General features: G+C 34.5%; 2 protein-coding genes across 7 annotated transcripts in view; one reads left to right on the top strand and one right to left on the bottom strand.

Moving 5' to 3' along the window:
* Positions 1-5,572, top strand: part of LOC121378474 (probable ATP-dependent RNA helicase DDX46) — a 36,202-nt gene extending 30,630 nt beyond the window's left edge. Inside the window, exons 20-21 of the mRNA XM_041506661.1 lie at positions 1,786-1,986; positions 2,807-5,572. Of these exons, the coding sequence (XP_041362595.1) occupies positions 1,786-1,986; positions 2,807-2,854 (249 nt within the window). The 3' untranslated portion in view covers positions 2,855-5,572. The remainder of the gene's footprint in view (positions 1-1,785; positions 1,987-2,806) is intronic.
* A 1,424-nt stretch (positions 5,573-6,996) lies between these two features.
* LOC121378891 overlaps positions 6,997-16,507 on the bottom strand; it is a 171,012-nt gene continuing 161,501 nt past the window's right edge. For all 6 annotated transcript variants that reach the window (XM_041507251.1, XM_041507254.1, XM_041507252.1 and 3 more), the window contains one exon: positions 6,997-10,210. Coding sequence is in view for 1 of the 6 variants with exons in the window: in XM_041507252.1 (XP_041363186.1) it covers positions 10,204-10,210 (7 nt within the window). In the remaining 5 variants the exon portion in view is untranslated. The remainder of the gene's footprint in view (positions 10,211-16,507) is intronic.

Below are 16,507 nucleotides of genomic sequence, written 5' to 3' on the forward strand. Positions count from 1 at the left end.
AGTTTGCACCTATCTCATGTTAATAGGAGTAATAGCTGCTGATTCATCAGTATGCTGGAATTGTTGCTATACAAATTTCTTCTTTATTCTCTAGACATAGTTTGCACCTATCTCATGTTAATAGGAGTAATAGCTGCTGATTCATCAGTATGCTGGAATTGTTGCTATACAAATTTCTTCTTTATTCTCTAGACATAGTTTGCACCTATCTCATGTTAATAAGAGTAATAGCTGCTGATTCATCAGTATGCTGGAATTGTTGCTATACAAATTTCTTCTTTATTCTCTAGACATAGTTTGCACCTATCTCATGTTAATAGGAGTAATAGCTGCTGATTCATCAGTATGCTGGAATTGTTGCTATACAAGTTTCTTCTTTATTCTCTAGACATAGTTTGCACCTATCTCATGTTAATAGGAGTAATAGCTGCTGATTCATCAGTATGCTGGAATTGTTGCTATACAAGTTTCTTCTTTATTCTCTAGACATAGTTTGCACCTATCTCATGTTAATAGGAGTAATAGCTGCTGATTCATCAGTATGCTGGAATTGTTGCTATACAAATTTCTTCTTTATTCTCTAGACATAGTTTGCACCTATCTCATGTTAATAGGAGTAATAGCTGCTGATTCATCAGTATGCTGGAATTGTTGCTATACAAATTTCTTCTTTATTCTCTAGACATAGTTTGCACCTATCTCATGTTAATAGGAGTAATAGCTGCTGATTCATCAGTATGCTGGAATTGTTGCTATACAAGTTTCTTCTTTATTCTCTAGACATAGTTTGCACCTATCTCATGTTAATAGGAGTAATAGCTGCTGATTCATCAGTATGCTGGAATTGTTGCTATACAAGTTTCTTCTTTATTCTCTAGACATAGTTTGCACCTATCTCATGTTAATAGGAGTAATAGCTGCTGATTCATCAGTATGCTGGAATTGTTGCTATACAAGTTTCTTCTTTATTCTCTAGACATAGTTTGCACCTATCTCATGTTAATAGGAGTAATAGCTGCTGATTCATCAGTATGCTGGAATTGTTGCTATACAAGTTTCTTCTTTATTCTCTAGACATAGTTTGCACCTATCTCATGTTAATAGGAGTAATAGCTGCTGATTCATCAGTATGCTGGAATTGTTGCTATACAAGTTTCTTCTTTATTCTCTAGACATAGTTTGCACCTATCTCATGTTAATAGGAGTAATAGCTGCTGATTCATCAGTATGCTGGAATTGTTGCTATACAAGTTTCTTCTTATTCTCTAGACATAGTTTGCACCTATCTCATGTTAATAGGAGTAATAGCTGCTGATTCATCAGTATGCTGGAATTGTTGCTATACAAGTTTCTTCTTTATTCTCTAGACATAGTTTGCACCTATCTCATGTTAATAGGAGTAATAGCTGCTGATTCATCAGTATGCTGGAATTGTTGCTATACAAGTTTCTTCTTTATTCTCTAGACATAGTTTGCACCTATCTCATGTTAATAGGAGTAATAGCTGCTGATTCATCAGTATGCTGGAATTGTTGCTATACAAATTTTATTTCCTTTTGGGAGGCACTGGCTCAGATTTTTGAACACAGTGTAATCTGTTTCCACTGTGTTGTTTTTCATTGGATGCATGGCACTGGTAACCTAGTCATTACCTAGGAGCAGCCAGTTGTATGTCTTGAAATTGTTAACAGACATACGTGTGTAAACAAGCCATGTGCTATCAAAAATAACGCATGATGTTCTCACCAACGGGTGTGTAAGAAACTAATTTTGTTTTCCTTTCAGGAGGCACTGGCGCAGATCTGTGAATACTCTGAGGCAGGTATCACCGTGCGTGGTACGTACGTTCCACCGGGCAAGGAACAGAAGGAGCTCAAGGAGGGAGAACGGAAACTGTATCTGGCAATCGAGGCCACGAGTGAAATCGCCATCGGCAAGGCCAAGAAAGAGATCACGCGACTTATCAAGGAGGAACTCGTCAGATTGGTAAGTGCATTGGTGCTCATATGGATTGATGGTGTTTGTTTTTTTATTGCACATTATCTTTTATTACACACCAGTGTAAGATATTGCTCATGTCATAATAATCACTCAGTATCTAACTAGTGTAATATTGGCGTGATGTGAGCGTAACGTAGATCACTTGCTGACCCAATTCATAGAAAAATAACGTGTAGTAGGTCTTGACATCTGCTTACTTCACTTCTGCATTGAGGCTTGTTTACAGTTGGTTTGTAATAAATAAAATACTAAACTAGCTTGCCTGTCATACCATTTTTATGAAACTTGTATTTCTTTCACTCGTCAGATACCAAAACTGTTCATGCATTTCATAAAAATGGTATTACAGGCAAGCCCATTTAGTATTCTATATGTAGTTTATTCAGGATTTATTATCCGTTTTGCTATATTTTTTATATTCTATACAATTTTCCAAACCAAAAATACGATTATGTCCCGGTTTTCTACTCTTTAAATTTTGAAGAGTCAAAACTTCCTTACGGTTTATTTTAATTTATGAAAAGTGAATATAATCAAATTACAGATGATTAGGAAGATCTTACCCCGATATAAATTTATGTTCACAATAGATTGACATTTAAATTATTAAAGCAGCATTATTTGCTATATACCCATCAGTTTAATAATAGATTTTAAAAACATCTAATTTAATTTTGATTGAAATTGTAGCTAATTATGTTTTATAGTAAAGCAAAGTAGTTTGTAGTTTTTTCTGATGGGAGAACATTGTTCAAGGATTCACATGTTCTTATTTCATTATGAATGTTTATTATATTTATTTCAGCAAACATCTTACGTTCCAATCAACAAAGGCAGATACAAAGTGTTGTAGAAGTTCAGCAGTACTACTTTTTAAAGAAAATGAAGGATTTCTTTCTGCAACATGTAGACCTCATGTTACTCAGCCATACAGTATCGAATTATCCGTGGTTTGAAATTCAACATGGTGTATCATTGATTAAAGACCATCAAATTGTTGTTTTTACAAGGTTTTAATGTCGGATGTGAAATGAATTGTTTTAATGGTGTGTAAAAGTAAAGATATGAGGAATATGGGCAGGTTTGAAAGATGCGAAATGAATTGTTTTAACTGTAAAAGTGAACATATGAGGAATATGGGCAGGTTTGTCACATGCGAAATGAACCTTTTTAACAGTATGTAAAAGTAAAAGTTATGATGAATATGTGCAGGTTTGTCAGATGCGAAATGAATTGTTTTAATTGTGTAAAAGTAAAAGTTATAATTGAATATGGGCAGGTTTTTTTTGACAGAATGTTTTAGTTCACTGACCAGGTGAAATGTGAATTAGATAAGCCCGTTGGTGTGTATATCCATGTTGGTCATGAATAAACACTGGATTTTAGGAGGATTTTTTCTGTTTTTGACAGCTGAATATTTTATTTTGATCACTAAACCAGAGGAAAGTGAAAAAAAGTATAAACCTTTTTTTAAAAACATTGTTGATGACAATTACTAGGTTCATGTCATATATTATCTGGCTCACTGGACAAAAGTGAACTGAATGGGTTTCTGTAATGAATAAAACGTCGCTTTAAAATACATGTGTATATATATTTTACTTAAATGGCAGCAATATATTTTAATACATATACACCTGAATATTAATTAAGCACCACCTGTATTGCATTGCAACTAAAAAGGCTCTTGGAAGTAATTGTCTGTGCAGATGGCTTTAAACCTGATATTGAAATTTGTTTACGTATTCTGTATATACTTAATTGTATTTACCGAGATGGTGTGAATAAATTACTTAGTAAAAGCACATCAGTGTGATTCCAGCTCTACAGTTAATTATCATACCTTTCCATGTATATTTATGGCTTCTGTCTCTTCCCCCCCCCCCCCCCCCCCCCCCCCCGAACATATTAAATATTGATGATACGACAGTGTCACTTGCTATCAATCTTTTTCAGTATCTTCTGCATACACAGAACATTAATTTCAATGTTTGTATTCACAAAACATTCACAATTACTAGCGAAGTATAAGCCACATGGTCAACACTAGATGGTGCTTAATGAATTTCCAGGTGTATGTATAACAGAAGACAATATTTCAACATATTTTGTTACCGGAACTCACCATTATCTTCGCCTAGGTAACCAATTGGTTACACATTATATTTGCATAGCGAATAAAGTTCTGATGATCCTGTTTGTAACTTTTAAATTTTAGAATGTAATGGCAGTTCTTGTGAATTAAAAGTCTGCATAACTGACACACAAACAAAACAATGGTTTACATGAAATATTGTGTCCTGGTATAAGAGACTACAACATAATTGTAGCCTCAGTGGTGTAGTGGTTGAACCATCAGTCTGACGACTGGTAGGTACTGGGTTCACATCCCAGCACCAGCTCCCACCTGGAGTACGTTTTATTGGCTCAGTGGTTTGGAAATTAGAAAGTTATTTTATAGTGGAATCTTAAATCATAATCGCTTCCCATACATTTAGCTCAGTCGGTAGAGCACTCGCCTAAACTGCTTGGTTTGCAGGATTGAAACCCTGGTAGACCCATTGGGTTTGACCTGTACCACACCACAACTGGTAAATCAAAGGCTGTTGTATGTGCTGTCATATCTGGGAAAGTGCATATAAATGATACCTTGCTGCTAATGGGATAATGTAGCAGGTTTTTTCTGAAGACTACGTGTTGGAATTAACAAATATTTGGTATTAAAAGGCTGATGTTTTAATTAATGAATGCTCTCTAGTATCTTTTTGGCATAGGTAAACTAAACAAACTTTCTTCTTATACACATACAGACCTACAACCAGACTGAACTAGTAAATCCCTATTGTCTCTGTGAGACTGCACGACTTCATGTAACATAATTATTAATCTTGGTTCATCGACTTCGTGTAACGATGAATTAATCTTGGTTCGTAGACTTCATGTAACATATTTGTTCATCAACTTCATGTAACATAATTATTAATCTTAGTTCATCTTTGTATTTCCTTGGAGGTACACTGACCTTAGTTATTAGGAAGTGTTTGCTATTATTGAATTTTTATTTTTATTTTTTTATTACATATTGGCAAATCCAATATTTTTCTGATGACTGTGGTGTTTGTAATAGCTCAAAGTTGATTTTATGTAAATCCAGGGCTTCTAGAATTTTGTTTAGCCCAACTTTACTTTAAGTTAATACAATTTGACTAAATAATAGTAATAATCAGATAGGTCACCTAAAGAGGGAGATAAGAGCTTAAAAACACTAACGTTGGGGTTGAGGTGGGGTCACGATATATTCATATTTACAAAATAGACTTTTAACTGCAACATTTGACAAGTTAGTTTTTCACTAGCCATCGGACATGGCAATAGTAGTTATTTACTAGCCCAACAATGAATATCACTAGCCATGGGAGTGGGGCTACCATAATCTAGAAGCCATGGTAAATCAGGAAAAGTACATACCTGGGGGAAAACTAGGGTCAGTGACTTTAATTATATGACAATAAACATTTTATGATGTATGACAATTGTTGAAAACTGGTATCAGATTAAACAGAAAAATCTACTGGTTTTGTTTATTTACTTTTCATAATACATTGTACCTCCACCAACAATTAGATGTTACTTTCACTCTGCCCTAGTTTTGTAAGTAGATGGGATGGGATGTAGCTCACTGCCACTGGTAAGGCATTTGCCTAAGGCCCACATTCTAGCAACACAATTTATCTTATGTGTGGAGAATTGTTTTTCCATATCTACATTTTTGCAAGTGGATTACTGTACAAAAATTTGTATTTTTAATTTCATTTCAATATATTTTCGTGCTTATATCCAATTAAGGTTCAAGCATGCTGTTCTGGGCACACACTTCAGCTATCTGTCCAGGGCAGTGGGTTAGTTGTTAATTGTTAGTGGTTAATGAGAGAGAAGAGGGTGTAGTGGCCTTACACATACCCATACCCACTGAGCTATTAAAACTCGCTCTGGGTGGGAGCCGGTACTGTGCTGCGGATCCTGTACCTACCAGCCTTATGTTCGATGGCTTAACCACAGAGGCCTTTTAAGCTAAGGTCGACAATAGTCACTTTTCATTTTGGCTGTATTCACAATAAATATAGCATATCTCACCGTAATTTCACTTGAAATCCAAATTTCGTAAATGGTAAAAAAAATAATTAATAATGTTAAAATCAATAGCAATTTTGCATTGGAATTATTTCAGCGTTCTGAAAATGGAAACATCATGTACCCAGTTTAGTGTTATTGTAAGGAGATTTAAAGTGAAGTCATTCAAATTCAAATTTAACTATATTATTACAATACTTCGCCACTTTAAATAAAAACTGGTCTACTAACCTTGACCCGTCAAAATTCTATAATATTGTTAAATTTTAATATATAATTTGAATATTAAATTCAATTAATATCAACTACATGTATATTGTAATACGGTTTTGACCATACCTCATTGTTACTATATATTTGCAATGTATCAACTGTACGCAAAAGAATTGATGGAAAGCATGCCTGAGGAGTGATGGGTTGATGAAGTACACACTTGGGTGGGGGGAGAGACGTAGTAAAGTGGTCGCTTGATGTGCAGTCAGTCTGGGATCGATCCCCACCGGTGGGCCCATTGGGCTATTTCTCGCTCTAGCCAGTGCACCATGACTTGTATATCAAAGGTCGTGGTATGTGTTATCCTGTCTGTGGGATGGTGCATATGAAAGATCCCTTGCTGTTAATCGAAAAGAGTAGCCAATGAAGTGGCAACAGCAGGTTTCCTCCCTCAATATCTGTGGTCTGTAACCATATGTCTGACATATAACCGTAAATAAAATGTGATGAGTGGTGTTACATAAAAAAGTTCCTTCTCTTGGGTGGGGGGTGGGGGGGGGGTGTTCCTGTCCCAACCAGTGCCTCATGACTGATACATCAAAGACTGGTCCGTTTAGAAGTTGCATAACCTACAACAAACAACAGACACAATTCTGATTTGACACATTTACTGAGAGATGTGCAATATTCAGCACGTGATAGACCACCTCCGGGTATCACAGTAGAGACAGAAATACACTGTTTGGCACTTGGATCATGGAAGAACAAGTCTACATATTAATATATATATTAACAGAAACCTTTCACAGAGAACATTAAATTCCCTGTTTTAATAGTTTTATCTACATAAATAATACTTGTCATCTTGTAAGTAGTCTATCTGCAGTGTGCGATTTTGAGGAGAGTCTGGGAGCCCGAGGATCGCAAAAATCATAGACTCTCTAGCTTGGCTAGCATACAAGCCTGCATGGCTCTTAAAATTCTTTGTACAAAATACATTGACTTTTCAAAATGACAGTCAGCATATATCTCAAAATCTTGGGATACCAGAGTTTTGAATAGTGATCTTTTCCTTGGTTTTATGCAAAACATATAGTGTATCTTCTGTTGTACTGGAAACGTGCAGCTCGTTGGGTTGGTGGTGGGCTCTGAAGATTTGCAAACCGGGAGTCCTTGTGGCATTTAAATTTTTTTTAACCAAAATCGCACACTGATCTGGTAAGTAGTTTTATTAAGTAGTCTTGCCAGAAGAAAAGTCCATACTGAATTTTCACTAAGGGTTCATAAATACAAATCGAGTTTACTTGCTGAAACTATAGGTGTGAAATTTTTTTGAGGATTGACTACATGTATAGAAGAAACAGAAGTAAATTCTACAAGTGAGAGTAGCAAACATTGAGATCAAGAAAAGAATTTAAGATTGAGAAAGAATATAAAGTCCCTGATGCATACTGGGTAATATTGCACTGAATTGTTGACTTGTGAATTCGAGCTTTCTGGGTTGCCGTGAAGTGACAAGCGATTGAAACTTTTGATTCCTTTCTCAAAATGAACATCTTTGTTGTTGGCAGTTCTGTATAGAGCTACTTAACACAAGTCTGGTAAATACAAGTATATAGCGAGGTTTGTACATACAAGACTCGTTAATTTTTAACAACTAAATAATTTGTTACAAATAACTGAAATTTTTTTTATAAATAATTCAAGAATATGATCAGCACTTTTCTAATATTACGGTAGATGTGATTTAAAAAAAATTAAAAATTTTACAGTTTCTTTTTATGAAAATTTAATTACGTAAATGCTTCACCAAACGACCATGTAAAAATAATTTTTAAAACTAAAAATAATTTTCTTTAGGTTAAAATTAAGCAAATGCATCACCATGGTTCTGTTCACTGCACATGCATACTTTTGTTTACTAGCTTCATAACATCAGTACGCTCGAATTCACCAACAGATACTTTTAAAAGTTAACATACAAGGAGGTTCAGGATTACATAAATATTTTAAGTTGCCTCCATGATCAGAGCACTAGAATGCTGATTTAAAACCAGTTGGAGACTTCCTTCTCCATTTTACACTGTATCACAGACATATTTTCAATATACATTTTGGTCATGGATATTTTCTGGCATTAATGTACAGTACAGAAGTTGTATGTATACATGAATTTGTGGGAATTTAACATGTGCAATATGCACATCTCCCTTTTTAACAAGACAAAATTTACAAATTAAAGCAAAGATTTACAAACAATTCAGCACCATTTATCTTTTCTGGGAAATATTAACATCGTGCTTTGACATTTCATGACACCTGTACAATAGCACTTGGAAATAAATGTTGACTGAAGCTAGGCCAATGAAGATAAAGACAGGGGAACAAACTGACCAATGAGAGATAATGTGTGAGTTGACCAATGAGACATAGCTTCACAATGGTGCACCAGTGACTGATAGCTTCACAACAACCATGACCACTGAGGGATAACATCAAGATGGGAACTTATGAAGTGAAGACGTGGGATGAACCATTTATTGAAATGAACATCTGCTCGACTAAATGCCAAGTGCTGATTTGAAAACAATGAAAATTAAGGCCTCATGGGCATAGTGTTATCTCTTTCAGTGACAACTATTTTTAGTCACTATATGCCAGTTAGACTGATGGCCATTATTCAATTTAGTGAAACCCTGTATTAGGTGTTAAAATAATTCCTTATCATTGGAGATTTCATATTTGTGTTTCACTTTCTATAGAATAATGCCATTTCAGTATGTTGTGTCATTATAAGAGGATTGTTTAGCCCTGCACAAAGAGTATTTGAATTTTTAAAATCTAAATTCAATGTCAACTGCCTTATTATTAATTTGTTTTTAAATTAAAAATGCCATATTATAGTTTGTTCTAGATTAATTCTGATTTCACAAAAAATGTAAAGAAATTACTGTATCTCGACCCTCCACAACCTTTACATTTTTCAAATTAAATTTTACCTCATTATTTTACTCATCTTAGATTTAAATGAATGAGAAACCACCTTTTGATTTATTGTGGATCAGAATTTCACTCATATTGTACAGGGCAAATTATCTCCCTTTTTTCCATATTTTGGAACTGTTCGACATGACTGCATACGTATTGGCCAGCACATACTGACGGCCATCCCGTTCTATCTTTTGACAGCCGATGGAACACTTCTTAGTGTGAACACTGTCTGCTTCTGGCGATCTTTCCTGATGGAACGCCTCTTAGTGTGTACACTGTCTGCTTCTGGCGATCTTTCCTGATGGAACGCCTCTTAGTCTAAGCACCGTCTGCATCTGAGAGTAAGCAGTGTCTTACTTCCTGATTCCATGTTGCGAGTCACTGGCAGCCTGGCTGTGTACTGCGTGACACACTTGGCTGGATCTGCTGTGTACTGAGTAACACACTTGGCTGGATCTGCTGTGTACTGCGTGACACACTTGGCTGGATCGGCTGTGTACTGCGTGACACACTTGGCTGGATCGGCTGTGTACTGCGTGACACACTTGGCTGGATCTGCTGTGTACTGCATGACACACTTGGCTGGATCTGCTGTGTACTGCGTGACACACTTGGCTGGATCGGCTGTGTACTGCGTGACACACTTGGCTGGATCACCTGTGTACTGAGTGACACACTTGGCTGGATCTGCTGTGTACTGCGTGTCACACTTGGCTGGATCTGCTGTGTACTGCGTGACACACTTGGCTGGATCGGCTGTGTACTGTGTGACACACTTAGCTGGATCGGCCCGGCCTGGCCTGGGACGGCCTCCTTGCCCACTGGTGTAGGCATGTACTGCCTCGAGCTGGTTGGAGACGTGGCGTCTCAACATCTAAAACACAGTGTGAAATGAGAATTAACATTCAGTCAGTCTGCATTGCACCTCGAGTATGTATATTGTATAGTTATATACTCATGGAAAAACGTTCCTGTGCTTGTATTGCCCAATTGGCACCTATACGCTGACGTGTATTTTTGTATTGGGGTGTTGTTAAACATTCATTCATTCATTCACTCACTCACTCAATCACTCACTCACTCACTCACTCACTCACTCACTCACTCACTCCCTTATCCATTCATTTGTATTTCCCAAGGTATTCTTTAATGGTAAAAGGAAAAATTAAATTGTTCTCAAGAAATTAGTTTTGGTCATTATGAGACAATATGCACAATTATGTTGATGTGATCTTTGTCAAATTTCAATCATTTACAAACTTTGCAGTTGGTTTGAGACCATTTCATTTGGTGCACAGCTTTGTTTGACACCCAATAACTGATGTGTATTTTTGTGCTGGGGCATTGTTATTCATTCATTCATTCATTCATTCATTCATTCATATGGTGTACAAGGACTTTTTTCTATGAGTATATATATCTTTTCCACTGTTTCATGTTTAAACTTAAAAAATAAATATATAAGTACCAGTCTTTAAACTAAAAAAATAAAGATATAAGTAGTTATATATATCTTTTTCATTTGTTTCATCATTAAATAACAAATAAAATAAGATTAAAAATAGGCCTAAATTACAAAATACAGTAGGAATATACATGTACATGTATGTCTTTAATTTGTTTTATTATTAAACTAAAACTAAATACATTAAAAAGTATTTTCTTCTGTTCTTTGTCTTCTTTCATGTGTTAGGAGAGAAAAATATCTGTACATGAACAAAAAGGGAGTTTGAAACATTTAACAGTAACAGTTTGTATGGAACACTAATCATAATCCTAATCATTATCCTATCTTGATCATATGATTTTAAAGCACAAAGTGTAATAAAAACATGTTAAATACATCTATATGCTTAGATCTGATAACTAAATAAATTTTTCTATTTAAATTGCATACATTTTTATTTTTTTGTTGCATGCTACATGTATCTTAGGAATGACAAAATTATTTAAAATGTATCAATTATGATCAATGGATACTAACATTAAATGACAAAATTGTTTAAAATGTATCAATTATGATCAATGGATACTAACATTAAATGACAAAATTATTTAAAATGTATCAATTATGATCAATGGATACTAACATTAAATGACAAAATTATTTAAAATGTATCAATTATGATCAATGGATACTAACATTAAATGACAAAATTATTTAAAATGTATCAATTATGATCAATGGATACTAACATTAAATGACAAAATTATTTAAAATGTATCAATTATGATCAATGGATACTAACATTAAATGACAAAATTATTTAAAATGTATCAATTATGATCAATGGATACTAACATTAAATGACAAAATTATTTAAAATGTATCAATTATGATCAATGGATACTAACATTAAATGACAAAATTATTTAAAATGTATCAATTATGATCAATGGATACTAACATTAAATGACAAAATTATTTAAAATGTATCAATTATGATCAATGGATACTAACATTAAATGACAAAATTATTTAAAATGTATCAATTATGATCAATGGATACTAACATTAAATGACAAAATTATTTAAAATGTATCAATTATGATCAATGGATACTAACATTAAATGACAAAATTATTTAAAATGTATCAATTATGATCAATGGATACTAACATTAAATGACAAAATTATTTAAAATGTATCAATTATGATCAATGGATACTAACATTAAATGACAAAATTATTTAAAATGTATCAATTATGATCAATGGATATTAACATTAAATGACAAAATTATTTAAAATGTATCAATTATGATCAATGGATACTAACATTAAATGACAAAATTGTTTAAAATGTATCAATTATGATCAATGGATACTAACATTAAATGACAAAATTGTTTAAAATGTATCAATTATGATCAATGGATACTAACATTAAATGACAAAATTGTTTAAAATGTATCAATTACGATCAATGGATACTAACATTAAATGACAAAATTATTTAAAATGTATCAATTACGATCAATGGATACTAACATTAAATGACAAAATTATTTAAAATGTATCAATTACGATCAATGGATACTAACATTAAATGACAAAATTATTTAAAATGTATCAATTATGATCAATGGATACTAACATTAAATGCACAAAACAATCAGATGTAAAAGTTAAAAAATAAATGTTTGAGTATACTGACACCTGGATAGAAAGAAAGAAATGTTTTATTTAATGATGCACTCAACACATTTTATTTACGGTTATATGGTGTCAGACATATGGTTAAGGACCACACGGATACAATTGAGAAAAAACCTGCTGTTGCTACTTCATGGGCTACTTTTTTCAATTAGCAGCAAGAGATATTTTATATGCACCATCCTATATACAGGGTAGTACATACCACAGCCGTTGATATACCAGTCATGGTGCACTGGCTGGAACGACACCTGGGCAAATTGCTTTTTCAGTGGTTATTATGACCAACCGTAATTGTGATACATTGTATACATTAAATTAGCAGACTGTTTTAAAGTATGAACTTACAGACAATGACAGTACTTACCACAACCTTTGATATATAAATTTAATATTTTAAAAGTAATTACCTGTTACCTGTATTAGACAACAACCTGTTTTCTTCTCAGCTGTTGTCATATTTCTTTTGTTGAAAATTTTAATGTATTTACAACTATTGCCAAACAGTTATTAAAACAACAAACTAACTCAGATCATTTTCATCTTAGTGAAAATGAAATACATGTACTAAGTACATGTACAACTGAACACATGATGCAAATATTTCATTAAGCATTAAATAACAGTTACAGTATTCTATACAGTGGACTCTTTGTTTAAACCCAGGTCTTCTAGATTATGGTAGCCCCACTCCTACGGCTAGTGATATTCAATGTTGGGCTAGTAAATAACTACTGCCATGCCCAACGGCTAGTGAAAAAAAGTTGTCAAATGCTGCAATTTTTTATTTACATATGAATATCCTGTCCTCACCCTCATTTTAGTGTTTTTAAGTTCTATCTCCCTGTTTAGGTGACATATCCGATTATTACTATTAGTAAAATTGTGTTAACTAAAGTAAAGTAGGGCTAGTGAATTTTTAATCATGGCTAGTTAATTTTGTTAATCACTGATCCCATGGCTAGTGTATTTTGTAAAGATTCTAGAAGCCCTGCTAAACCGGATTCATTTGGGACCGAAAAAATATGCCGTTTTAGACAGAGTGCCAGTGTAGACAGAGTTCGTCCAGAGTTACGGTTCTTGCGATATACCAGTAGTGATCAGAAAATACCCATGTAAATAAAACGTCATATTAACCAAACGTTTGGACTATGTGTGAGATACATGTGTATATATGAAAGCAAGGCTAAGCAATGCTTGTGTTAGTGATTGATATAAACCGGAAAGATATTTGCATTTTTTCTCTACCGAAATATGATTGTCCTTGTACAATTGGCGATTTACGGTTACTACATTTTAGTATATATCTGCGTTTTCAAATCTAAATCTTTCTGTTTACACAGAGGATTTGATGATAATTCATCGATTAATTTCACTTTATATTCTAAGGAGAGTTCGATATGTTAGCTTTTTTTTCATCGCTCCGCCATTGCAAATTCAGTAAGACAATACAAAACAGAAGAGTCGTTCGTATTTATGCAGGTACTACATTTGACAAAACAACAGATCGGTATGACATAATGCAGTATTAATACATACAAATAATAATCCGATTTATCTTGCTACTTGCACCCATTACAACAGATGTGGTTCATTGGTTAGTAAGACTTCAAAGAGGCACAATTATTTCATAACACCTTGGTGTCCTAATTACTGAGGAACTCCCATTATTGTTTAAAAGTTGACCACTGGTAGACAGTAGAGGTCAGATAGACAGAGCTAATTACTATATAAACCGTTCTTTTGTTCTTGAATTTGCATCCGAAGTCCGGAATAGACGGAATCCGGTGTATATATAGGCAGACATTTGTTCCTAATAAATTAACAGGAGCTGGATGGGACTTTAAAACTGTACCGGTTTACACAGAAATCCGGTTTAGACAGATGCTGGTTTGGACAGAGTCCACTGTATTACATTAAGCATAATTTCCTAAATTTTACTTAACAAAAACACTGTCATGATACAGGTATAACTGATGTAAGGACGTCTACTCCCAACCTGCAAATACTGTGTTTGTTAATATAAACATTAACATCTTCACCACATATACATGCAACATTCAAATGATAACTTACTTTTTCTTACACATCCACTGGAGAGAACACCATGTAAGATTTTTAGTATCATATATATCGACCTCTCACTAGTGGGATATCGATTTGGTAATATCTTATTGGCTGCTCTATGGTCACCACAACCAAACCATCCAATGAAATAATCATGACTAAAATTGATTGCTCTGTGATGTATAAAATAACTACAAACACAAGAGCTGTAACCAACTCTGGTCTGGCTGCTGGTGCTCTCTTGCACCTGCCAGTGCAGGCGTTCCCTTCTCTCACCCACCCCAAAACTTTCCTGTCCTGGATGGAGGAACCGGCCGAGGCCGGCACCTGCAGCCATGACAGGTGTGCGCTACAACAGCTTGCTCTGAATGTGCACATAAAACCCTCTGACCTGTCCTAAGAGCTGTAAATATGTTTTAGTTGGAACAGATGTTTAAATTTCTTTTCAATGTAGTTTTTGAGGATACATGTATGTAAGAAACATAATATTACACCCGTGTATATAAGATACAATTTATTTTTCAGTTCATTGTTTCACAACACCTCTAACCCACTTTTGCTTGTTAAGATACATTCTGTTATGTTATGGCCACTCATGTAGTACTCAGTTTCTGCCAGAGGGTAAAATGGGTATGGCACCATACCCAAATTGTTTGGCATATTTTTTTTTTTAAAGTTAACCTTTTGACAAAATTAATGCCTCTTTATCATTACTGTATGATTTTCTTAACCCTAACCCTAAATCTAACCTATTTTCTTTCTGGGGGAGGCCCTCCATACCCCCTACATGCATTATAAAATATTCAGTTTCATAGCACTAAACCAAAACATTTCTTTCTGGCAGAAACACAGGTACTCTATGTAAACCTAAGTAAAATTGATATGGTACTAGTCTGCAACTACAATATCCACAAGCAAAATCCACAACATTCACATACAAGTTTCCTTCTAGTAATGATTTTAGTTTCAAAAGTGAAATATTCCAACATTAATAACTCACTAGTATAAACTCATCCAAATCAGTACTAATACAATATGTCTATAGTGATAAGATTTTTTTTTCCCACTAAAAGCAAGTTGTCTCCCTTGAATGGATCTTATATATATAATAAACACAAAAGCTATTAAAAAATGAGACATATAGATGAAGTAAAGATAAGAATGAAAGTAAAGTTTGTTTTATTTAACGATGCCGCTAGAACACATTGATTTGTTATCTTATCATCGGCTATTGGACGTCAAACATATGGTCATTCTGACACTGTTTTTTAGAGGAAACCCGCTGTCGCCACATAGGCTATTCTTTTATGACAGGCAGCAAGGTATCTTTATTTGCGCTTCCCACAGGCAGGATAGCACAAACCATGGCCTTTGTTGAACCAGTTATGGATCACTGGTCGGTGCAAGAGGTTTACAATTACCCATTGAGCCTTGCGGAACACTCACTCAGGGTTTGGAGTCGGTATATGGATTAAAAATCCCATGCCTTGACTGGGATCCGAACCCAGTACCTACCAGCCTGTAGACTGATGGCCTAACCACGACGCCACCGAGAATGAATCAGATTACCAATGTTGAGAACAAAATCTCTTCATATAAACAGGTGAAGTTTTTTTTTTTTTTTTTTTTTTTAATAATAGCTGTTTTAAACACACACATACATACCCTTATTTCATAACCAGCCTTGGGGATATCATGGTTAAGCCATTGGATATAAGGCTGGTAGGTACAGGGTTCGTAGCCCAGTAATGGCTCCAACCCAGAGCGAGTTCTTAAGGGCTCAATGGGTAGGTGTAAGACCACTACACCCTCTTCTCTCTCTATAACCATTAACCCACTAACCACTAACCCACTGTCCTGTACAGACAGCCCAGATAGCGGAGGTGTGTGCCCAGGACAGCGTGCTTAAACTTTAATTGGATATAAGCACGAAAATAAGTTGAATTGA

The sequence above is a fragment of the Gigantopelta aegis genome, chromosome 8 (assembly GCF_016097555.1).
Source record: "Gigantopelta aegis isolate Gae_Host chromosome 8, Gae_host_genome, whole genome shotgun sequence".
Classification (NCBI taxonomy): Eukaryota; Metazoa; Mollusca; class Gastropoda; order Neomphalida; family Peltospiridae; genus Gigantopelta; species Gigantopelta aegis.